The 26,943-nt window shown below is 32.9% G+C and overlaps 1 protein-coding gene across 1 annotated transcript in view; it reads left to right on the forward strand.

Annotated features, from left to right (window-relative positions):
• The window catches only part of LOC138716496 (uncharacterized), a 299,515-nt gene that overhangs the window by 200,878 nt on the left and 71,694 nt on the right, over positions 1 to 26,943 (forward strand). Inside the window, exons 2-3 of the mRNA XM_069849639.1 lie at positions 5,119 to 5,308; positions 7,909 to 8,102. Coding sequence (XP_069705740.1) covers positions 5,119 to 5,308; positions 7,909 to 8,102 — 384 coding nt within the window. The remainder of the gene's footprint in view (positions 1 to 5,118; positions 5,309 to 7,908; positions 8,103 to 26,943) is intronic.

Below are 26,943 nucleotides of genomic sequence, written 5' to 3' on the forward strand. Positions count from 1 at the left end.
TCATATCGGTGCTGTTAGAAAGAACATCTCAAAGAATTTCAGGGGTTGTGTAATTGTAATTGTTGGGGGAAAACAATAGATGACACTATAAGAAGAAAAAAAGACACTGTACCCTCTCTTTCGCTTGTCAATATGTCATTGTTGGTTAGAAGCAAATTGTTTTACAAATTGTGTGAATGTTTACATTTCAACTCAGTGTGAATTCTGCAGCATTTAGAGAGTTATGGCGAACCCACAGAAACGTAGTTGGTGTGTATTGGAATACCATAGCACACGGAGCCTAGTGAGAGTTCAGCGTGCCTTCAAACGGGAGTTTCAACATGCGGCACCTAATGACAAGACTATTTTGAGGTGGTACAATAAACACTTTCGAAAGAGGAGCCTGAGGCAGTCAATGTGCAGGCTTTTAATATCTTCCGGCGTTTATATCCTGATGCTATTCTGTCATGCTTCTCCCCCCCCCTTATGTGGTAGCTGTTAGATTATATCCATTTCGGCTTTTCCCTTCAAAATTCTCTAAAGTTCCTGCAGTGAAACGGCGAAACTCGAGGTGAGACAAATGACCAATAGGCTTGGAGCTCACACATTCAGTACCGTTTTTTGCGTACCTTTTCGATGCTTCTTGCATTTTCCATTCACTCACTCACTCACTCACTCACTCACTCACTCAAAAACTGTAAGCAAAGAATGATAAACTCCTAAATGCAAAATGACCGTAAAATAAATTTTTTAAAAATTATTAACTTTATATAAATGGACTTTTACAACAATTAAGCATTTACTGTCACCTTAACTATTAAATTGGCAAAACTTCATTTCTCACATTTCTAAAACTTGTCGGACCGTAAAGAAAACAACTATTGCAATGTCCATATTTTTATATGTTGAAATTTTAATTTTCCTACCAATTTTTTTCTATTGTTCTATTAAAATTATAGTCTATAGCCTATTAACGTGTTGTATCCTATAGGATACCTTGTCAATTTAAGGGTTAATATAACAACGTGCAAAAAATGCATGTTTAAATGCTTGCCATTAAAAATATTAGAGATGGATTCAGATCTGCAGTGTTCGAAATACATGAGAAACCATAGCTTTTTCAAATGCATAATTAGATTCTACGTTGGTCGGATAGTTTGGAAATTATAGGCATGTAACTATATAGTAAACATATCAAAGTGCTTGCAACTTGATAACAATAATGTTACTTCATTCTGTATAGAAATAGTATCGTGTTTTAAAGTCAACATCATGCCAGAGGAGTTGGTCCCATTAATACTTTTTATCTAGTGTATTTATATTATTTTGTGCGAGATCGTGCGTATTTGCTTGGTCTCCGCACAAAACCAATCCGCGGAAAGTCTAATATTCCACATTCAGTATTCCCAACCTAACAAACATAACAATTTCCCTCTTCTTACCGCTTAAGTGACATATTGATTTTACTGCTTTAGGCTTTTAACATATTATTTTTAGAGACGTTTAACATAGTAATAATTATAAATTGGAAACTTACCACTGCAATTTCACCTAAATTGCACTGTTAATTATTGTTTTTAAATATTTGCAAAAATTACGTAAACTCTACAACTCCACTAAAGTTACTGCATTCGTGATGCAAGTAACATTAAAGAAGCCGTGAAAAAATTCCAGACTCATCATAGACTGGGGGAAAAAAGACAGACGTATATCAAGACCTGCTGGAGTATAGTAAACACAGAAAACATTTTAAAGCAACAATGTTGAAGATAGATATTTTTGTTTTGCAAATTTTCTGTCACTGAGCAGAAACCAAGATGGAGATTTCATTGCAACTAATTAGAAATTCGTCTTTCAGGTATGTAATAAACGATCTTCGCACAAAATAATGTACGATACACGAGCGGTATGTTTTCTTTCAATTCTCGGAAATTAAAAAAAGCTCAACTACGTTTCCTCGAACTTGAAAACTTCAACATACCGCTCTTGTAACGCATATTACTATTCTGTTACGGATGATTGACATTCATTGCACTAGTCACAAATTTTGAGAGTGAAAAGTAATTGCAGTACGCCTTGCAATAGCGGCCACTTCTATGACAGCCGCGTTCCGTCGGTTGCCAACATAGCCAGGCGTTATACTACTCGGAGACGGAATCCGCCTTGATGAGGCGGCAACTTCTTCGACTCATCTGTTGTGCCAGTTGCACTCTATTAGACTGTGTGCAGGTGCCAGTTATTTCAATTGCTTTTAAAGGACGTAAGGTGCTTAAAATCTTCAGCAAGTTGTTTTTTCGTGTCGTCATCTTTTAAAACGTAATAAATTCAATTTTTTTTTTCGAATATTGAAATCTGTGTGTATTCTCAAAGTTCATCTGCTGATGTATATTCTTATCATACACTACAGGATGTTCAGTTCGAAGTGTGTCATGGCTCGCTGTATGACGTCATTTGGCTAGCCGATGAGCCTAGAGAATTCAATCTTCCTACACTTCCGCAAAGGCGAATTACCTATGTGGCAGAGAAGTTGCCTAGCAAGTACAGCGTTTATTCTGAAGAGTACGTGCCGATACGTACGGTAACGCCGGTAGTGGCAGGAATGTGAACTGTTTAGAAACACGTAGTGTACTGAGGTGAGTTTTTTTCTTACTGTCGGGATATGGGGAGAGAGTCAAGACGATTACTTACATATTTGTTGACATTAACTTGGACGGTCAACATGGACACGGAGAATTTGATTTGTGTTGTGGAATGTTGCCGTACGCAACCGATGATAACAAATACCCTGCGTACGACTTGCCGGCGCAAAACACAGTTCGAAAGAGGTTATGGTAGCACACAGACCGTACAGACCGCCATCTGTTGCTACGACGTTCAAGTTAAACCGTACATGTTCTCAAGTTCAGATTGAACGCCTTGAATAATAGGCAACTTTTCTAACATAAAAGCTGAAACTCGCTTCAAATCGCTGACTCACAACAGTGACGTCATGACACACTTTGAAATGAACACCCAGTATAGCTCGCTATCGTGCTGCCCAGTGGCATCAGAGACTTATGAAGTGCCTATCTTCTTACTGCGTAGAGTAAACTGAATATTCTAAAGTAATGCATATGTTTCGAAATTGTTACTGTTCTATTTCTCTTGAAATTTGTACAATTAGTTACTTACTTTTAGATGTTTAGTCGTTTCCTTTAATCACTAATGTATTAGGCAGTCAATATATTGCATTAATACTTTTTGTGCCTATTGTGATCTTATGTTTCTACTTGTGTTTCTGTCTCCCCTCTTTTTGTATTTGCAATTTTATTTTCATTTCTCAGTTACTTATTTCCTCTCCATTAATTTTCCGTGTATGCTTATTTGTATTCTGGTGGTGTAGTAGAAAAGGCCTGACACCCCCTACTTCATCAAATTGAATAAATAAATATATAAATGAATGAATTAATTAATAAATACGTAAATAAATAAGCAAATAAGCCAATAAGAAAATAAGCAATTAAAGAAGCAAATAATCAAATAAATACATAAATACATACATACATAAGCAAATAAGCAAATAAATAAATATGTAAGTAAATAAATAAATGAATAAATGAAGAAATAAAGAATAACCAAATAAATAAATAGCAAATCAGCAAATAAATAGATAATTAATAAGCAAATAACTAAATAATCAAATGAATAAACAAATAAATAAGCATATAAATAAATAAGCAAATAAATAAATAAGGAAATAAATAAATAAGCAAACAAGCAAAAAATAAGGAAATAAGAAAAAAATAAGAAAATAAGAAAAAAATAAATAAGCAACTAAGCAAAAAAAAAAAACCAGTTAAGTAAAGATATAAATACTCAAATAAGCAGATAATCAAATAGGCAAATAAACAAATAAGTAAATAAATAAGGAAATAAACAAATAGGCAAATAAATAAGAAAATAAATAAATAAGCAAATAAATAAGGAAATAAATAAATAAATAAGAAATTGAACAAATAAATAAATAAGCAGATAAGCAAATAGGCAAATAAAGAAATAAATAAGCAAATAAATAAGGAAATAAATAAATAAGCAAATAAATAAGGAAATAAATAAATAAGCAAATAAATAAGGAAATAAATAAATAAGTAAATGAATAAGGACATAAATAAATAAGGAAATAAATAAGGAAATAAATAAATAAATAAGCAAATAAATAAGGAAATAACTAAATAAGCAAATAAATAAGGAAATAACTAAATAAATAAATAAATAAATGAATAAATAAATAAATAAATAAGCAAATAAATAAGGAAATAAATAAATAAGCAAATAAATAAGGAAATAAATAAATAAGCAAATAAATAAAGAAACAAATAAATAAGCAAATAAGCAAATAAATAAGGAAAGAAATAAATAAAGAAGGAAATAAATAAATAAATAAATAAATAAATAAATAAATAAATAAATAAATAAATAAATAAATAAATAAATAAGCAAATAAATAAGGAAATAAATAAATAAGCAAATATGAAAATAAGTAAGGAAATAAAAAATAGCTAATATGGAAATAAATAAGCAATTAGATAAGTAAATACATAAATAAATAAGTAAGTAAATAAATAAATAAATAAATAAATAAATAAATAAATAAATAAAAGTCTTTTCTCACAAACTATAAGGTCCAGTGCTATGATTTTCTAGGAGTTGTTCATTACATATTGCTGAATGTTTGGAACTACAATCATAGTAATTCACTACTTACAAATAAAATAATGATACGCATTTGGCCTTTAGTATAGTTCAGCAATCTTATAGCAGTGTTATCTTCAAAGAGTAAACATTTCAAATCAATTGCGTGATTAGGATTCATGTTATGGCTCTCATACAGAAAAGGCATAACTGTTAAATTTAATATCTATAATATATTTTTTTCCATTCACTAGAGTTCTTTCTCTTCATGCACACAAAATTTCATGCCTTTAACTTAAAAACTATGGTTGTAAAAAGTTTTTAAAGAAAAATTTGTATTTCAGTGCCATAAAATACTGTAAAGATGAAAAATCATTTTTTAATCTTGAAGGTAAACTGCCAATCTCTTTTGCTTCACTGGTTATCTTATCTTGTTGAACTAACGGACGTCCTGCTTTTGTGTTGCAGTTGCCGGCATCCTCCCCTACCGTGGTTCGAGACCTCATAGCCCCGATAGTGCAGGAGTTCGAACTTACAGACTGCAGACTACTCCTGGCAGGCTCCCTGGCCAGGGTCGACCCCGATGCTGACGTCAGCCTTCTGGAGGGCGACATCCTACTCATAGAATACGCTTACAGGCCGCAGGACTCCCGCGGAGGTACGATTCCAGGACAATTAATCTCGTCTTTACATCCAACATGTTTGTAACTGAAATATGGGGACACGACGTTGTAAAGTGCAAGATTCTCGTTTAACGAGTTTGTTAAGTGCCCCGCATGCGAGATGCAATCAGACTTATCCTGCAGTAAAGTCACGGAAAGCGCTTATAAGGGCATTACGAAGCCTGACAGTTATTTTTCTGGAAGGCGAACTTAATGCAGTGGATGTTGAGGCACTAAGCATAAAATGAAGAAGCTACCATAGCCGCATACACATTCAGAAACAAAGTTGTGATTTATTCCCAGATTATATCTGTTAAATATGTGCATAACCGGGGGTCTGCTTCGTTCTCTATGTTCTGATGGATGCCATCTTGCTACTGGGTCCTTGTCCGCAAAGGACAATGGACTTTTAAAAGTACTATTACACTTTTACTACGTCATAATACTTTTGACCAATAAAACGGTACGGAATGACGTGTTTCAACCAATCACGGCTGCTTATCCTGCAATTTTTATCACCTCCCTAGCATTTGTTTCTTTGTTTGCCAATATTACACTTTCAATAACTGTATCTTTTAAAATGATTAATGTTTATATCATCATCCTTAATTAAAACTTTTCCATCATTTATCTTGCTTATATTATTTAGGTTAAGTTGTATCTGCTTTGAATTGCTTGGAATTTGATCAATATCTGGAGACTTGTACTTTTTCAGATTTTCTATCGCAATTTCGACTTCAGAAAGTGTGGGTTCGGGTATAAATGGCTCAGCAGTTTGTATTTGAATTTCGTCCTGATCATTTCTGTTTGGCCTGTGTATATTAAGTAATTGCCCAAAATAGTTTTCCCATCTGTTCAGGATTGAAATGCGTGTTATTATTCGGATGAGAAGCTTTTGTCATCTAATCTTCTGTCAATAAATCTGAAAGTTAGAATTTATAAAACAGTTATACGTGGTACAGTCATTAAGTTCTGACACTGACGCCTGAAGGGTAGGCACCCACAAGAATCTGGATGTCTCAGAAGATGCCGCGTGATACGGCGTACACTTAAACAGATCGACATCCTCCCTCAATATAGTCGCCGTTGGCCGCTATGCACGTCTGCCAACGTTGGTGTAGCTGCTGGAAGCACCGCTGAAACATGTTGGCAGGAAGATGCCGTACGGCTTCTCTTGTGGCAGTCATGACCTTTTCGGCCGCATAAAAATTACGCCCTCGTAGGATTGATTTCATGGGGGGAAAGAGAAAAAAAATCGCATGGTGCGAGATCAGGTGAGTACGGAGGGTGTGGCAAAACAGCGACCTGTTGCCTTGCAAGTTCCTCTTGGACAAGGATGGAGCGATGTGCAGGGGCGTTGTCGTGTAGCAACAGCCAATTCTTTCTATGCCAAAGCTCAGGACGCTTACGACGAATTGAATTGCTTAAACGGCCAAGAATCTCTTTGTAGAGGATCTTGTCTACAATTGCACCTTGTTGGATGAATTCTATGTGAACAATTCCATTTGAATAAAAAAAACTGTTAAAGCATCACCTTGCCTTTTGACCTGTCTTGTTGCGGATTTTTCTGTCGTGGAAATAATGGCGTTTTCCAGGTGGCGGATTGTCGCTTCAGTTGCGGATCGTAAAGGAAACACCATGTTTCGTCTCCAGTTATGATCGGTTATAGCAGTTTCGCCTAATTTCTGACAGAACGTGACGTTTGCCCGTTGCTCAAACTGCAACATACTCGAGTTCCGACGCGCGCATTCAAATCACCGTCACAACAAAGGCCGTAGTTCTGCTTACAGTGCAAGCACTCAACTGTCTCTTGTTGGGTCGAGAGACTAACTGACAAGGTATCATACCATGGCGCCACCTATGCGCTATAGTGCACCACAACGCCACTATGCGCTCAGTATTAGAACTTAATGACTGTACCACGTATTACCGGTTGTTCTGTATGGTTGTGAAACTTGGACTCTGACTTTGAGAGAGGAACAGAGATTAAGGGTGTCTGAGAATAAGGTTCTTAGGAAAATATTTGGGGCTAAGAGGGATAAGTTACAGGAGAATGGAGAAAGTTACACAACGCAGAGCTGAATGCATTGTATTCTTCACCTAACATAATCGGAATAGCAAATCTATTTTCCAGTTCTAGATACAAAATAAATACAATGTTAAGGCTTTTTTTTTTGTAAATCATCTCGTAACCCCGTATCCTACCATTTTACACGACTCCCAAGGGGTCGCGACTCACACTTTGGGAACCACAGTTTTCAATGAACATGCTGTGTGGTAGCATAGGGGAGAGTCGGGTAGTATCGGACAGTGCGTTTCTTTCATCTACCACCATATGGTAGTACCTGAATGACATGGTTACGTTTCTCTATGCGACATCACAGAAACGTAACCATGTCAATCAGGTAGATGAAAGAAACTCACTGTCCGATATTACCCGATGTCCGACACTACCCGACTCTCCCCTATACAATACGATATTCAATTTAAGGAATTTTTCTTGAAGTGGTCACGAGCACTGGAAAGTTTCCAGTGTCTCGTCGGAAAATTCATTTGGAACCCTGCTAATGGTAATTTTATTTTTCTTTCCCTGCAGAGTCAGACGTTCGATTCCGGCTGACGGAAACATTGTTGAACGAAGAACGCGAATACAGCGCCTCTCTGGGGTCGGCTGGCGAACTGTACGGTGGGCCGCTGAAGAAGCTATCGTGTCTCTCCGAGGAAGAACACTACCTTCTGTTTGGCGGGCTAGCCGAGCTTGCAGTGCTGTCCAAAGGGCTGTGCATGCAGGTTTGTCTCTTTCTTCTAATCAAGGGCTTTTTGAAGGATTGTAAGCAGACATTTATGTTACAAGTGACGACAGAATTAATCGAGTATTTATTAATATGAAAACAATTGAAAGTAGAGATTTTTGTGTATATTTTGGCTATACTATAAATAGCAAGCAGTGTTTTCAATAATCGATGTCTAACTGAAAGCGTTTTTTTGCTGTTTGTTTCGTATTTCAACCTACATCTAGTACATGCATAAAAAGTTTAATGCTCGACAATGCCGAAATGTAGTAATTATACACCTGTTAGTAGCCCTTTAATGCAGCTCATTAAAGTACACCTATTCATTATAATTCAGTTGTTCAGCCAATGAGAAATCACCTTTGTACTGATTGTACCATTATAAAACCGGAAGTATCGATTATTCTCGGATATGCAATCGAAAGACAATTAGCGAAAAGTCACGGAGGCTGGAAATCCAATACTGTCGCAGAAGGTTATGTTCTGTTACTATAATAATTAGCGTTAATTGTAAATAATATTCAAATAAATTCAATTTGTCATCTTGTTTTTCAATTCTAAAATCAATTTCCAGGTTGTATCAAGACTAATCTTCATCTTATTCTCTAGATTATATCAAGGTCAATGACATTCGTGTTTCGGGAAAAATCAATACATTCGCGCCTGCGCACATCTCACAATTCAGGTCAGTTCCACTCCTCACTTACATAACCATAACATGAATACTTCTGAATAATTTCAAGTTAGAAATATGGTCGAGCATAAAAAGTCGTATGAAACTTGCCTATAATGGTAATTAAGACTCTCGTATGAAAATTATGAAACTCGCTTGCGATCGTTTCATAAACAAACACACTCGCGTCTTAATTACTATCATTATAGGCTCGTTGCATATGTACCAGTCTATGTAACATCCCCTCTTTTATTCTTTCTTTAAATACGCACCGAGAATCATTACTTGAAGCTGGCAAAATATAAAATTTCATTATGCATCTTGATTACACAACTTTTAACACTATATCACTTCGCAAAACGTATTATTTGTCTTTCTTGTGTTAAATGTTAGATTACCTCGTTAACATGTTTCAGCCTGCTGTCGGCCATCTTCAGAACTGCTTGTTGCTAGTCTTGGCGCATTTTGTTTGTTTCCTGTGAGGGTGTGTTTGTGTAGTGTAATGTGGAATCAAAGAGTGTGTGTGTTCTGAAATTGAGTTGTGTGTTGAGAATTTCATTTGGAAGTGTTTTTGTGTGTCTGTATATTTCGTATTGTTCTAGTGTGTTAAGTTTCTGGCTTTTTGGTTGGATGTGTAGAATTTCTATGTCTGTGTTGATGTCTCTGTATGTGTGGTTAGCATTTGTGATGTGTTCTGCATATGTGGATGTGTTTTGTAATTTTGTTATGGCTGTGATGTGTTCTTTGTACCGTGCTTGAAATGATCTGCCTGTCTGTCCTATGTATAAGTTGTTGCAGGTGTTACATTTGAGTTTGTATACGCCTGTGTGGTTGTATTTGTTTGTTTGTTTGTTTGTGTGTTGAGATGTTTTTGTAGAGTGTTATTTTTTCTGTATGCGATGTTGCAGTTTAATTTCTTGAATGAGGTTGCAATTTTGTGTGTGTTTTTGTTTTCGTATGTTAGTGTGATGTATTTTTTGTGTTCTTGTGTTTGTGTTGTATTCTTATGTTTTGCCTTACGTATTATGTTGTCTATTATGTTAGGGTTGTATCCGTTTTCTTGTGCTATGTATTTGATTGTGTTCAGCTCTTCTTTGTAGTCATGCTGGTTCATTGGTATATTTAGTAGTCTGTGTACGAGGTAATCTAACATTTAACACAAGAAAGACAAATAAATACGTTTTCCGAAGATAAAAATTCATATTGTGATATAAAGCTTTCCTTCTTGCTGTATGGGAGAGAAAAAGAATTTTCACGTTTCGGATGTGTAGAATACAGTTAACATCAAAAAATTTTTCACATTTCTTAACGTGTTGGTGAAATTTTCTTATTTCATAAAAATCTTCATATCTGTTCATGTTTTTGAAGATAATTCCCTCTCCGTTAATATTTCTACAGCTACCACTGAACAGCGGTCTTCAGACACTATAAGGAGACAATAGATATGTTTTCTAGGAAACATTTGAAAAACCCAAGCCACCCATTCCATCAAAATTCAGGGACTGCAAAGGGAAAGTGAAATTTCCGAATTCCCATTAACGTAGTTAAACTTGTAGCGTCAATGATATCAAGGAACCTACCTTATCTTTACCCATTCTTTCGAATACAGTGAAAAATCTTTCAGTGTCTACTTAATTTCTTCCCTTTTTTGCAACTTCATAGGTTTTTCATCGTTCAATACAATATTAACTGACAGAAGGTATGACCTCTTGCCAGAAAACATAGAAACGTTACTTGTATTATATTGTAACCAGTGTTAAGTCCAGCCAATGCAAGAATTTTTTCGTTCTCTTCAATATAAAAACTCGAGTTACCTAGTTCTTGCATTTAATGCTATCAGCAAACTGTTTAAATATGCTGATTTGTTGTATTTTATTAGGTATCGTATCAAATATAGATAAAGCTATTAATTTCTAAAGGCTTATTTTGTAAATAATAATAGAGACTTATTCCGAAAGGTTTAGAAACAAAGATACTTTAGCATTGAAGTTTTTATGTCATATTTTCATACAAGAGAGAACGCAGAAAAGACTGAGGAAAAATAAGATCAAAAGGGACGAAAATGTTGAGGAAAAGTGAGATTAAAGGGGAAGAATAGTTGAGGAAAAGTAGGATTAAAGGGGAAGGCAAGTTGCGAGAAAATAAGATTAAAAGACCAGAAAAGTTGAAAAAATTAATATTAAAGGGGAAGAAAAGTTGAGGGATTATGAGATTAAAAGAGAAGAAAAGTTGAGAAAATTAGGATTAAAGAGGAAGAAAAGTTGAGAGAAAATAAGGTTAAAGGAGAAGAAAAGTTGAGAAAGAAAAAGGATTAAAGGAGAAGAAAAGTTGAGAGAAAATAATATTAAAAGAAAAGAAAAGTTGAGGAAAAATAGGATTAAAAGAGAAGACAAATTGAGAGAAAATGATATTAAAAGAAAAGAAAAGTTGAGGAAAAATAAGATTAAAGGAGAAGAAAAGTTGAGAAAAAATAATATTAAATGAGAAGAAAAATTGAGGAAAAATAAGATTAAAGGAGAAGAAAAGTTGAGAAAAAATAGGATTAAAGGAGAAGAAAAGTTGAGAGAAAATAATATTAAAAGAGAAGAAAAGTTGAGGAAAAATAGGATTAAAAGAGAAGAAAAGTTGAGAGAAAATAATATTAAAAGAGAAGAAAAGTTGAGGAAAAATAGGATTAAAAGAGAACAAAAGTTGAGGAAAAATAGGATTAAAAGAGAACAAAAGTTGAGGAAAAATAGGATTAAAGGAGAAGAAAAGTTGAGAGAAAATAATATTAAAAGAAAAAAAAGTTGAGGAAAAATAGGATTAAAAGAGAACAAAAGTTGAGGAAAAATAGGATTAAAGGAGAAGAAAAGTTGAGAGAAAATAATATTAAAAGAAAAGAAAAGTTGAGGAAAAATAGGATTAAAAGAGAAGAAAAGTTGAGAGAAAATAATATTAAAAGAAAAGAAAAGTTGAGGAAAAATAAGATTAAAGGAGGAGAAAAGTTGAGAGAAAATAATATTGAAAGAGAAGAAAAGTTGAGGAAAAAGAGGATTAAAAGAGAAGAAAAGTTGAGGAAAAATAAGATTAAACGAGAAGAAAGGTTAAGGAAAAATAACATTAAAAGAGAAGAAAGGTTGAAGAAAAATAGGATTAAAGGAGAAGAAAAATTGAGAGAAAATAAGATTACAGGGGGAAAAAGTTGAGGAAAAATAAGATTAAAGGAGAAGAAAAGTTGAGAGACAATAAGATTACAGGGGGAAAAAATTGAGGAAAAATAAGATTAAAGGAGAAGAAAAGTTGAGAGAAATAGTCATCATCCATCTGTTCTTTTACCTGCATTGTGTGTTGAGTATTCAGTTGGCAGAAACCTCGCACTCTCATTTGTTTTTTTATCCGCTATCATTATCTCTTTATTCTATTTTATAAAACAGCTCATTGCTATAGAGGATATTCAGTACGACTTGATTTGTTACAACACGGATATCAGTTGTAATCGAGTCATACGTAATTGGCGTGAAACTTCCTGCAGGTGTTAACAGTGGATTTCCAATTACTAAGCTACAGCGACCGACTTCCTTCAATAAATTCTTCTCTATTCACGTTTATTTCTCGTAACACGTCCTTCGCGCATCTTAATCTCGTGTAAACTACTAGGGAATTCCAGCGTGTTTACTTACAAAGATCGTAACCATGGAAACAGCACGATGTGGTTGAAAGACTCGTCGAGAGATGGCAGAGCATCTGCTGTGTTCTGTCATGCCATCTGCAGTGTCGATGTGGTAGTACTGAGTATCGTTTATTGCTAGGATGAAGTGTGTACGTTCTGTGTTGATTCACGTTCAACGGAAAAATAATATTACTATGACTTGAAATATTCCTTTAAATTATATAATTCCAATGAATTATTTAAGCTTTAGTAAAGAGAGTAGGCTTTAAAACTGAAATAAAATTACCAACCTAACCTGCTTTCAAGCCTAGCTTCATGCCATGATCAAGAAAGATTCGTCAAGCAGTAAGAATATTAATGTGGATACTTCAGGATATTAATACCAAGGTCTGCAACCTCATTCCATTCTGTAGAGGAATGCAGTTGTTTGTTAAATTAATCAGGTTATTCTATAATTTATATGACGTTATCTGTTGCTTTTAACGAAGTCTTGGTTCTTAAAAGTAATGACTAGGTATATAGATTTGTTTGTCGGAAAACTAATCAAATATAATGACACTTGTATATGGAAGACAGATATGGATATTGAAAACAAGAAGGGAGTTACTACATATTATTAGCCGTTGCTTACGTAATTATCACTGCTGGAAATAGATGTAACGCTTCATATAGGCCTATAATCTCTCCCTCCGAACGTAGAAACACTTTGCCTATCCTAGCCATACTTACATAAATACATACATTTTTAGTAGGTTATTTTACGACGCTTTATCAACAGCTTAGGTTATTTAGCGTCTCAATGAGATGAAGGTGATAATGTCGGTGAAATGAGTCCGGAGTCCAGCACCGAAAGTTACCCAGCATTTGCTCATATTGGGTTGAGGGAAAACCACGGAAAATACCTGAACCAGGTAACTTGCCCCGACCGGGAATCGAACCCGGGCCACCTGGTTTCGCGGTTAGACGCGCTAACCGTTACTCCACAGGTGTGGACCATACATACATACATACATATATTCATTAATACATATATACATACATACATACATACATACATTCGTTCATTAATACATTCATTCATACATACATACATTCATTCATACATACATACATTCATTAATACATACATACATACATACATTCATTAATACATACATAGATATATACATAGACACATAGACAAACATATATACATTCATTAATACATACATACATATATACATAGACACATGCAGACATACGTACATACATACATTCATTCACTCATTAATACATTCATACATAATGAATTACATACGTATATACATACATATATACGTACAATACAAATATAGACACATACATACATACATACATACATACATACATACATACATACATACATACATACATACATACATACATACATTCATTAATACATTCGTTCATTCATTAATATATTCATTCATACGTATATACATACATATAAACATACACACAGACATACGTACATACATTCATTCATTAATAAATTCATACATACAAAACTTACATACGTACATACATACAATACATACATACAATACATACATACATACATACATACATACATACAAACATACATACATACATACATACATACATACATACATACATACATACATTCATTAATACATTCGTTCAATCATTATTATATTCATTCATACGTATATACATACATATATACATAGACACATACATACATACGTACATACATTCATTCATTAATAAATTCATACATACATAACTTACATACGTACATACATACAATACATACATAGACACACACACATACATACATACATACATACATTCATTAATATATTCATTCATACGTATATACATACATATATACATAGACACATACAGACATACATACATACATACATACATACATACATACATACATACAAACATACATACATACATTCATTTATTCATTCATGCATTCATTAATACATACATACATACTACATACATACATACATACTACATACATACATACATACATACATACATACATACATACATACATACATACATACATACATACATACATACATACATACATACATACATTCATTCAATAATACATTCGTTCATTCATTAATATATTCATTCATACTTATATACATACATATATACATAGACACATACAGACATACGTACATACATTCATTCATTAATAAATTCATACATACATAACTTACATACGTACATACATACAATACATACATAGACACACACATACATACATACATACATACATACATTCATTAATATATTCATTCATACGTATATACATACATATATACATAGACACATACAGACACACATACATACATACATACATACATACATACATACATACATACATACATACATACAAACATACATACATACATACATACATTCATTTATTCATTCATGCATTCATTAATACATACATACATACTACATACATACATACTACATACATACATACATACATACATACATTCATTCATTAATACATTCGTTCATTCATTAATATATTCAGTCATACGTATATACATACATATATACATAGACACATACATACATACGTACATACATTCATTCATTAATAAATTCATACATACATAACTTACATACGTACATACATACAATACATACATAGACACACACACATACATACATACATACATACATACATACATTCATTAATATATTCATTCATACGTATATACATACATATATACATAGACACATACAGACACACATACATACATACATACAGACATACATACATACATACATACAAACATACATACATACATACATACATACATTCATTTATTCATTCATGCATTCATTAATACATACATACATACATACTACATACATACATACATACATACATACATTAATATATTCATTCATACGTATATACATACATATATACATAGACACATACAGACACACATACATACATACATACATACAAACATACATACTGTACATACATACATACATACATACATTCATTTATTCATTCATGCATTCATTAATACATACATACATGCTACATACATACATACATACATACATTAATATATTCATTCATACGTATATACATACATATATACATAGACACATACAGACACACATACATACATACATACATACAGACATACATACATACATACATACAAACATACATACATACAAACATACATACATACATTCATTTATTCATTCATGCATTCATTAATACATACATACATACTACATACATACATACATACATACATACTACATACATACATACATACTACATACATACATACATACATTCATTAATATATTCATTCATACGTATATACATACATATATACATACATATATACATAGACACATACAGACACACATACATACATACATACAGACATACATACATACATACATACATACATACATACAAACATACATACATACAAACATACATACATACATTCATTTATTCATTCATGCATTCATTAATACATACATACATACTACATACATACATACATACATACATACATGCATACATACATACATACATACATACATACATAAATACATACATACATACATACATACATACATACATACATACATACATACATACATACATACATACATACATACATACATACTCGAATTTATAAATCTTCTTATAGTGTCTTGCAAGCCCGCCAAAACATTAAGCCAAGAGATTGCGCAATACATGAAGTGATTGTTTGGGCTTTTATCGAATGCGAAATAATCATTTGGCACTATAAGACTGTCTAAAACAAAAAATTCCTATTGCTTATAGTGTTTGCATCAAACTCATTATAATTCTGTGCAAAAAAAAAAAAATTCCCCGTGTCAATGTGCTGTCTGTAACTCCTTTGTAAGGATTTTACACTTTCACACCTCTAAAAAAGATTTCGTAATAAATATTAGCTTTAGTACTGTTTATTTCGTTACTTTAATACCTACACATTGCAAAGCAAAATCAAAACCACAGCAATGTTAACATCCGTAAATTACTTGCCACATTCCTTCCTAACGCTAACAAACCAACCTATTGTCTGAAAAGTTGTAAAGTTATTTTTCCTACGCCAGCCATCAATGATAATTGTGCTCCGTCGTAAAATATAATATGCACGATGTGGCAACGCTGCGGAGTCGTACTGGTAGTTCACCAGATACCACGCTAGCCGCTGCATTCGAGGTTCGCCGGTTCAAACCCAGCCGAAGGCAATAAAATCCTTAGAATGGCTTTCTCCGGAAAGGAATTAAACCTGCAAGGCCTGGGTTGCACTTTTGGAAGACAGCGTACCTGCATATGTGAAATCTGTCTTTAGTAAAACAAAATTGTCAGGCATTTCGTAAAGCCTTTGTGTTTTTATTTTTTTCTTGTTCTTGAAACTTATGTCAACATTGAACTATTCCCCGTTTGTATTGATTGGTAATTGTACATACGCGCTATAAAATAGGTACAAGAAAGTTGTTTCTTTGTCTTTCCCAGAGACAGCTTTCCTGTTGTAATGTTTAATTGGTTATCGGGTGTTGCAAGACCTTTTGACTTAACACGTTTTAAATCCTCCTTCTGCCAATTTCTATGCTCTAATGGAACGCAGTTTAAGATACGTCATAGTTTATTGTGTTGTAATTACACCCCACAGGTTTGTTCCATTTGTCATGAATTTACCTTTCCTCATGTGCCAAGCTTTAATCCGCCTTAAAAGTAAAACAAAAGATTGTCAAGAAATACACACACGTACGGCGTACTGTGTTATCTTGTTTGGGAATCGTGATTGTTGTAATTAAATAACATATTTTCAACAAATGTGTCAATGAGTCAGGAGTACAGACGAATCCAGGGGTAAGAGAGCGCAGCAGAAGGGGTATATGCCCTCTCTTAACAAAAATGTACGAAATTAATATAAATTTCATCATTTAAAAGAAGCAAGTGCTTTTACGCCCTTTACCTCAAGGGTGACAATGATTTTCCGCACTTTGGCCCTGGTTACGATGTTAAAGGACAACCCGTAAACTGCCTTTGTGAACTCTATGAAATTTGCCTTGATGTGTCATTTTGGGATGTACAAGGGCATGGCGCCTATTTCAATAAAAACCCATGGGAAGTTGCTCTTCCGGTACCTCTTTGTGTCACCCACATTATCAATTTCGCGGTGTCAGATTCATGCTACATTGCGCCCTATTCAGTTCACTGTAGGTCGCCGTATTGTGGAGGACGGGTGTGCGGGAAGCTGTTGAAGTCATAAAAGCCGCTGTTACCACTACAGGCAACAGAATAAAACAGACTATATACTACAGGTCATATAATTTCACTACCTATAACTTGTATTTTTTTGGGGAATTCATTCATTCGTTCGTTCATTCATTCATTCGTTCATTCACTCGCTCATTCATTTATTCATTCATTCGTTAATTCGTTCATTCATTTATTCATTCGTTCATTCATTTATTCGTTCGTTCATTTATTTATTCATTCATTCATTCGCTCATTTATTTATTCATTCGTTCATTCACTCGCTCATTCATTCATTCATTCATTCCTTAATTCGTTCATTCATTCGTTCGTTCATTCGTTCATTAATTTATTCATTCGTTCATTTATTCATTCGTTCATTTATTCATTCGCTCATTCATTCGTTCATTCATTCGCTCATTCATTTATTCATTCATTCATTCATTCGTTAATTCGTTCATTCATTCGTTCGTTCATTCATTTATTCATTCGTTCATTTATTCATTTGTTCATTCATTCATTCGCTCATTCATTCATTCATTCCTTAATTCGTTCATTCATTCGTTCGTTCATTCATTCGCTCATTCATTTATTCATTCATTCATTCGTTAATTCGTTCACTCATTCGTTCGTTCATTCATTTATTCATTCGTTCATTTATTCATTCATTCATTCGCTCATTTATTCATTCATTCATTCCTTAATTCGTTCATTCATTCGTTCGTTCATTCGTTCATTCATTTATTCATTCGTTCATTTATTTATTCGTTCATTCATTCATTCATTCGTTCATTCATTCGCTCATTCATTTGTTCATTCATTCATTCATTCATTCGTTAATTCGTTCATTCATTCGTTCGTTCATTCATTCATTCGTTCGTTCATTTATTCATTCGTTCATTCATTCGCTCATTTATTCCTTCATTCATTCATTCCTTAATTCGTTCATTCATTCGTTCGTTCATTCGTTCATTCATTTATTCATTCGTTCATTTATTCATTCGTTCATTCGTTCGTTCATTCGCTCATTCATTTATTCATTCATTCATTCGTTAATTCGTTCATTCATTCGTTCGTTCATTCATTTATTCATTCCTTCATTTATTCATTCGTTCATTTGTTCATTCATTCGCTCATCCATTTATTCATTCATTCCTTCGTTAATTCGTTCATTCATTCGTTCGTTCATTCATTTATTCATTCGTTCATTTATTCATTCGTTCATTCATTCATTCGCCCATTTATTCATTCATTCATTCATTCCTTAATTCGTTCATTCATTCGTTCGTTCATTAGTTCATTCACTTATTCATTCGTTCATTTATTCATTCGTTCATTCATTCATTCACTCATTCATTTATTCATTCATTCGTTAATTCGTTCATTCATTCGTTCGTTCATTCGTTCATTCGTTCATTCATTTATTCATTCGTTCATTTATTCATTCGTTCATTCATTCGTTCGTTCATTCATTTGTTCGTCCGTTAATTCATTTATTCATTCATTCACTCGTTCATTCATTCATTTATTCGTTCGTTCATTCATTCATCCATTCATTCATTGTTCTGCCCAAGGGCAGATCTTTCACTGCAAACCCAGCATTTTCCAATCTTTCCTATTTTCTGCCTTCCTCCTTGTCTCCTCATATGATCCATATATTTTAATGTCGTCTATCATCTGATATCTTCTTCTACCCCGAACTCTTCTCCCGTTCACCATTCCTTCCAGTGCATCCTTCAGTAGGCAGTTTCTTCTCAGCCAGTGACCCAGCCAATTCCTTTTCCTCTTCCTGATCAGCTTCAGCATCATTCTTTCTTCATCCACTCTTTCCAACACAGTTTAATTTCTTATTCTATCTGTCCATTTCACTCGTTCCGTTCTTCTCCATATCCACATTTCAAACGCTTCTAGTCGCTTCTCTTCACTTCGTCATAATGTCCATATTTCTGCCCTATACAAGGTCACATTTCACACACAGCACTTGAGTAGTCTTTTCCTTAGTTCTTTTTCCAGAGGTACGCAGAAGATGATTACATAGGCTATATAAAATCTTGAGGTTTAAGAAAAATCCTGTTATCAAGTTTGTTGCACACCTTCAAGAAAACCTGAAAAAATCATGCGTAGGCCTATAGTAAAAATTTGGGAGGAGTAGCATTTTTAGTAAAGCAATCTGTAAGAAAAATGCAAATGGAGAAAATAAGAGTTATAGGGCCGTATTCATAGACATCTTAGCGCGGGCTTTCGATTGATAATCAGCGAACTAACGTTTTTCGTATTCATAAACCAGTGTTAGCTATATGATATGATATGAATCCTGTTTAGCACGCTCGTAGCCCCGGCTAGCGAAATGTCTATGAATAGAACCCAAAAGTCTGAAGGACTACTCAAAACGTGCAACCTTTATTTTTTAAATGGCGGCCGAAATAGCTGATTAAAAGGGCCTATGTGCAAGAAAATTTGTCGATAGATTCTCTGAACCATTCACAATTTTTAGTATTAAAAATGTAAATGGAGTTTTTTTTTTCAACAAAGTTGACAAATTTCACCACTGTATCGTTAAAATATATCGTTCTCGACCAGAATTGAACCTGAGGCCTTAAGATACAGAGGCCAGTACTGAAGATAGAGCTAATGATTTCGTACTTACATTTCAGTTGTCACAATCCATAGATAGTTCGAGGACTCGGTGATCTTCGACGCTAGGCATAAAATTGGAGAGTCGGTCGGTTGCTAGGATACATGCAGGTGTGGGATTATCGTCCACGTGAGAAGGGAAACAGTAGAAAGTTATACAGCATGATGAGGTGGCCGTGACTCGTATGCATTCTAATGAACTGGATGGCCCTCCAGACCTACAGCTTCTTTCACAAGATTTTTCTAGGCTAGACGAACGACTATTGTTATTCACAGCTCAGTTAGTGCTGCTTTCATGTTTGTAAGTCTCGGTGAACTATATTCTTGTAACTACAGTAATATCACTAGACGTTTTGATTTATCTAGAGAAAATCAAAACTCGAGTGGGATTTAAATGTGTATTACACGATTATAAGAAAGTATATAAAGATTAGAATAAACAAAGTACTGTAATTACTTATTTATGACTTTTGAAGAACCCGGAGGTTCGTTGCCGTCCTCACATAAGCCCGCCATCGGTCCCTCTCCTGAGAGAGATTAATCCAGTTGCTATCATCATATCCCACCTCCCTCAAATCCACTTTAATATTATCCTCCCATCTACGTCTCGGCTCCCCAAAAGGTCTTCTTCCCTCCGGCCTCCCAACTAACACTCTATATGTATTTCTAGATTTGCTCATACGTGCTACATGCCCTGCCCATCTCAAACGTCTGGATTTAATGTTCCTAATTATGTCAGGTGAAGAATACAATGCGTGCAGCTCTGCGTTGTGTAACTTTCTCCATTCTCCTGTAACTTCATCCCGCTTAGCCCTAAATATTTTCCTAAGCACCTTATTCTCCAACACTCAGCCCCTGTTCCTCTCCCAGAGTGAGAGTCCAAGTTTTACAAAACAACCGGTAATATAACTGTTTTATAAATTCTAACTTTCAGCTTTTTTGACAGCAGACTGGATGACAAAAGCTTCTCAACCGAATAATAACAGGCATTTCTCATATTTATTCTGCGTTTAATTTCATCCCGAGTATCGTTTATATTTGTTACTGTTGCTCCACGATATTTGAAATTTTCTACCTCTTCAAAGGATAAATTTCCAATTTTTATATTTCCATTTCGTACAATATTCTGGTCACGAGACATAATCGTATACTTTGTCTTTTCGGGATTTACTTCCAAACCTATCTCTTTACTTGCCTCAAGTAAAATTCCCGTGTTTTTTCTAATCGTTTATGGATTTTGTCCTAACATATTCACTTCATTCGCATAAACAGGCAGTTCAATAATGATAATAATAATAATAATAATAATAATAATATTAATAATAATAATAATAATAATAATAATAATAATAAATATTGTATTTCTATTTGTAGTGGTGTGGAAAAGAAGTCCTATTGGCCTTAATTTCGTCAGATTTAAGTAAATAAATAAATAAATATATATAAATAAATAAATATATAATTAAATAAATAAATATATATAAATAAATATATATACATAAATAAATAAATATGTATAAATAAATAAATATATAAATAAATAAATAAATAAGTAAAATGAATGAATGACTAAATAAATAAGTAAATTAAATGAATGAATGAATAAATAAATAAATAAATAAATAAATAAATAAATAAGAAAATAAATAAATAAAAAATAAAATGTGTGATTCAATAAATAAATAAATAATTAAATAAATTAATAAATAAGGAAATAAATAAATAAATAAGTAAAATAAATGAATGAATAAATAAATAAATAAATAAAATGAATGACTGAATAAATAAATAAAATAAATGAATAAATAAATAAAATGATTGAATAAATAAAGAAATAAATAAATAAGTAAATAAACAAATAAAAAATAAAATGGATTAATAAATAAATAAATAATTAAATAAATAAGAAGTAAATAAATAAATAAATAAAATGAATGAATGAATAAATAAATAAATTAATAAAATGAATGAATGAATAAATAAATATTTAAAATGAATGAATGAATAAGTAAATAAATAAATAAAATAAATGAATGAATGAATAAATAAATAAATAAATAAAATTAATGAATGAATAAATAAATGAATAAGTAGGCCTAAATAAATAAATAAAAAAATAAAATGTATGAATAAATAAATGAATAAATAAATAAATAATAAAATAAATAAATAAGTAAGTAAATAAGTAAATAAATAAATAATAAAATGATGAAATGAATAAATAAATAATTAAATAAATAAATAAATAAATTAATTATTTAATTAATAAGTAGTAAGTAATGAAATAAATATTATTATTATTTGTTGCATTATAGTTTTGGGCTCTCTGGTGATGAAGCCGGTACACGTCTCTGGAAAGTTGGCTGTTTCCACTTTTGACACTGTAAGAGCCGAATCGAAGGAATTGGTGAATGGGAGATGAAAGAATGACCGCAGGGTTTTAATGTGTCTGTTCGTACGCCCATTCAACACATACCAACGCTGTTACGTGGAGCCATTTATTGTAGCCAGGGGAAGGGAAAACGTTATGGCTCTCGTGTGTCATGTATCTGGGAAGAAATCCGTGTCCAAGAGAAACAAATACGACGGTAGTAAATTTGAACAATGTTAGAATACGAAAGAGAAATTCACCACAAAAGCAACGCTTATGAATGCTAAGATATTTTCAGTAGAAAATCATAAATTACTAAAGTAAGGAATTGATGTAAGGTGCTTTTGTAAGAAAGATTTCGTAGAGGACCTTTTGTACGAATTCCATGTTTGTCGTTCGTCAGATAGCAGAAAGGATATTATTAGAAAACCTATAAGAAGTTCAAATATTATTAATTTCCTAATTTTAATTAAGTTTTTTCACTCTTGTAAGACTTCTTTGTTAATATTTTCTTTCAGTCTTTCATAATCCTCTGTTGTTATGGATACATCTCTGTATTTTCAGTTAAAATGTGTAATAGTTTTATAGCAGAGTCCGTATAGGTCAGTTTCTGTCAGATGCTTTTCCAATTCACTGTGGTCTAAAGCAAGGAGATGCAATATTACCTTTACTTTTTAACTTCGCTCTAGAATATGCCATTAGGAAAGTTCAGGATAACAGAGAGAGTTTGGAATTGAACGGGTTACATCAACTGCTTGTCTATGCGGATGACGTGAATATGTTAGGAGAAAATACACAAACGATTAGGGAAAACACGGGAATTTTACTGGAAGCAAGTAAAGAGATAGGTTTGGAAGTAAATGCCGAAAAGACAAAGTATATGACTATGTCTCGTGACCAGAATATTGTACGAAATGGAAATATAAAAATTGGAAATTTATCTTTTGAAGAGGTGAAGAAGTTCAAATATCTTGGAGTAACAGTAACAAATATAAATGATACTCGGGAGGAAATTAAACACAGAATAAATATGGGAAATGCCTGTTATTATTCGGTTGAGAAGCTTTCATCATCCAGTCTGCTGTCAAAAAATCTGAAAGTTAGAATTTATAAAACAATTATATTACCGGTTGTTCTGTATGGTTGTGAAACTTGGACTCTCACTTTGAGAGAGGAACATAGATTAAGGGTGTTTGAGAATAAGGTGCTTGAGAAAATATTTGGGGCTAAGAGGGATGAAGTTACAGGAGAATGGAGAAAGTTACACAACACAGAACTGCACGCATTGTATTCTTCACCTGACATAATTAGGAACATTAAATCCAGACGTTTGAGATGGGCAGGGCATGTAGCACGTATGGGCGAATCCAGAAATGCATATAGGGTGTTAGTTGGGAGGCCGGAGGGAAAAATACCTTTTAGGGAGGCCGAGGCGTAGATGGGAGGATAATATTAAAATGGATTTGAGGGAGGTGGGATATGATGCTAGAGACTGGATTAATCTTGCGCAGGATAGGGACCGATGGCGGGCTTATGTGAGGGCGGCAATGAACCTCCGGGTTCCTTAAAAGCCAGTAGGTAAGTAAGTGATACTTTCAGTATAATGTTTTCCTGGAAACTACTGAAGTTAGATACTCAAGAATGACAAGCTGGATACTGTATCTAATTTCTCATTTCCTGAAACATTCCGAGCAATAAAATCATAGACCGTATATTAGATTGATGCGCTGTAAATCTGGCTGTATAATCAGCTTCTCCGTTTCTATTAAACTGATCTTCACAGGCAGTCTGTGTTTCTTTACTCATATAGATCGCCTATTATAATTTATGAATGGTTTATATTACGACCGGTATGAGACATTTATGATAATGACATACATTAAACGCAATCAGAGAAAAATGTGAGTGGGGTGTGTTGGCAGCTGCAGACGTTACTGCGACAAGAAATCTGTTGCCATAGCAAATCGGATCCTGATTTCCTGGCGGAAGTGATTATCCTAGTCGTGAGGACATTGCAAGTACTGTCTTCCGTTGTTCTATTAAATGAAAGCAGATAACTCTTGTATGGATTCTACCTACAAGAATTTATATTTGTATGCACATTTGAATAAAATTTATAACATATACGTTGTACTCTAAATATGAGGTTAAGTGTAATAATAATAATAATAATAATAATAATAATAATAATAATAATAATAATAATAATAATAATAATAATAATAACTTATGGCTTTTAAGGAACCCGGAGATTCATTGCCGCCCTCACATAAGCCCGCCATCGGTCCCTATCCTGAGCAAGATTAATCCAGTCTCTATCATCATATCCCTCCTCCCTCAAATCCATTTTAATATTATCCTCCCATCTAAGTCTCGGCCTCCCCAAAGGTCTTTTTCCCTTCAGCCTTCCAGTAACATTCTATATGCATTTATAGTTTCGCCTATATGTGCTACATGTCCTGCCCATCTCATATATCTGGATTTAATATTCGTAATTATGTCAGGTGAAGAATACAATGCGTGCAGTTCTGTGTTGTGTAACTTTCTCCATTCTCCTGTAACTTCATCCCTCTTAGCCCCAAATATTTTCCTAAGAACCTTATTCTCGGACACAATAATAATAATAATAATAATAATAATAATAATAATAATAATAATATTAATAATAATAATAATAATAATAATAATCAAAGAGCTTGGCATTTCATATTTCTTAGTTTGTTGGGTTTTTTCGAGATTTCCTCAACTGCAAGGCAAGGCAAATGTTAGGTAATACGGTGACGAATGCTCTGTTTAATAGAAAAAATTCCATGCGCAACCAATTTTCAATTTTCATTGGCGACAGGTGACATTTAAGTTGTCGATTAAATAATAAATATATTAATAACTAGTAGCTTGTGTAGCAAATGGTGCAAACTAAGTTCATTAGACGTTCAAATAAACTTTTTCAGATTTATTTTCTGTGAAGAATACCAGATATTCTGAAAGTTATTTGCTTCCATAATGATGAAAGATACTCTCTCTCTAGCCAATACTGAAGAGAACCTCGCATATAAATATCTACACCACACTGCCATTAAATATATGAAAAAGACCCAACCCCACTTGATTAATAACTATAAAAATATTTGATTTTTAATAATATTATTATCTTACCTAAGTTTTATAGCTTTCAGTAACATATACTATATATACTTTATAGCCGCCACTCAGTAAAATATAGAAATCAAAATCTAATTTAAGTTATTCTCTACATCTACTTATATAACCCCAAAACGTTTCATTTTCATATCATCAATATAGCATTAATATGTATAATTAATGAAAAATAGTCACATCATGGCATTAACTACAATAATATTTCATTTCTAATGGTAATAATGTCATCAAACCACCTCAAGTTTTGTAGTTTTTAATATCCAATACACAGCTGTATCCAGAAAATTACACACTACAGAATCGAACCTGTAAATTAATTTTAGTAAGTTAAGTCTTTAATAACCAATTTAATTTGAGCTCTAAATATGTCAGCATTCTTGCAGATCATGGCCTTCGTGTAATATTGTTTACTGTAGTGTGTGTTTTGTTTTATTCTGAAATGCAATTAACTAGTTCTCGAAACTGACGACAGATGCATTTTGGAAAATAGAAAAATTATGTTGAAAAATTCACATTTCACTGAAAACTACTATTTTTCTGAAAACATTTGAGTATCAAGCTTCAAAATGAGGGGTCAGTTATTGAAATATGTTCAGCCGTTTTCCCGTAATTTCCATTACCAATTCAAATTATGTATATATAGATAATAATAATAATAATAATAATAATAATAATAATAATAATAATAAGAAGAAGAAGAAGAAGAAGAAGAAAGTAAAGTAGGTACACACAGCAAGGAAAATTATGATTATAAATAGCTCAAGTTATCACATGATAGAAATACCATTATCGAGAACGATGATGAAACAAAAACAGATAAAGTAAAATAAAAATCACTAGAATATAAATAATGTAGTGAATACGTGGAAATATTCAATACAACACTTATAAGAGTAACTTAGTTTGGCAATTCGATATAAGGTAATTTCCTAAATGGGATTTCAAATAGGCTATTTCAAGGTTCGGCAACCTTTGACTTCAGGCGGCAGAGAGTTCCAGTGACGAGAAGTAGCAACAGTGAAAGATGAGGAATACAGAGATGATG

The sequence above is a fragment of the Periplaneta americana genome, chromosome 16, assembly GCF_040183065.1.
Source record: "Periplaneta americana isolate PAMFEO1 chromosome 16, P.americana_PAMFEO1_priV1, whole genome shotgun sequence".
NCBI lineage: Eukaryota > Metazoa > Arthropoda > Insecta > Blattodea > Blattidae > Periplaneta > Periplaneta americana.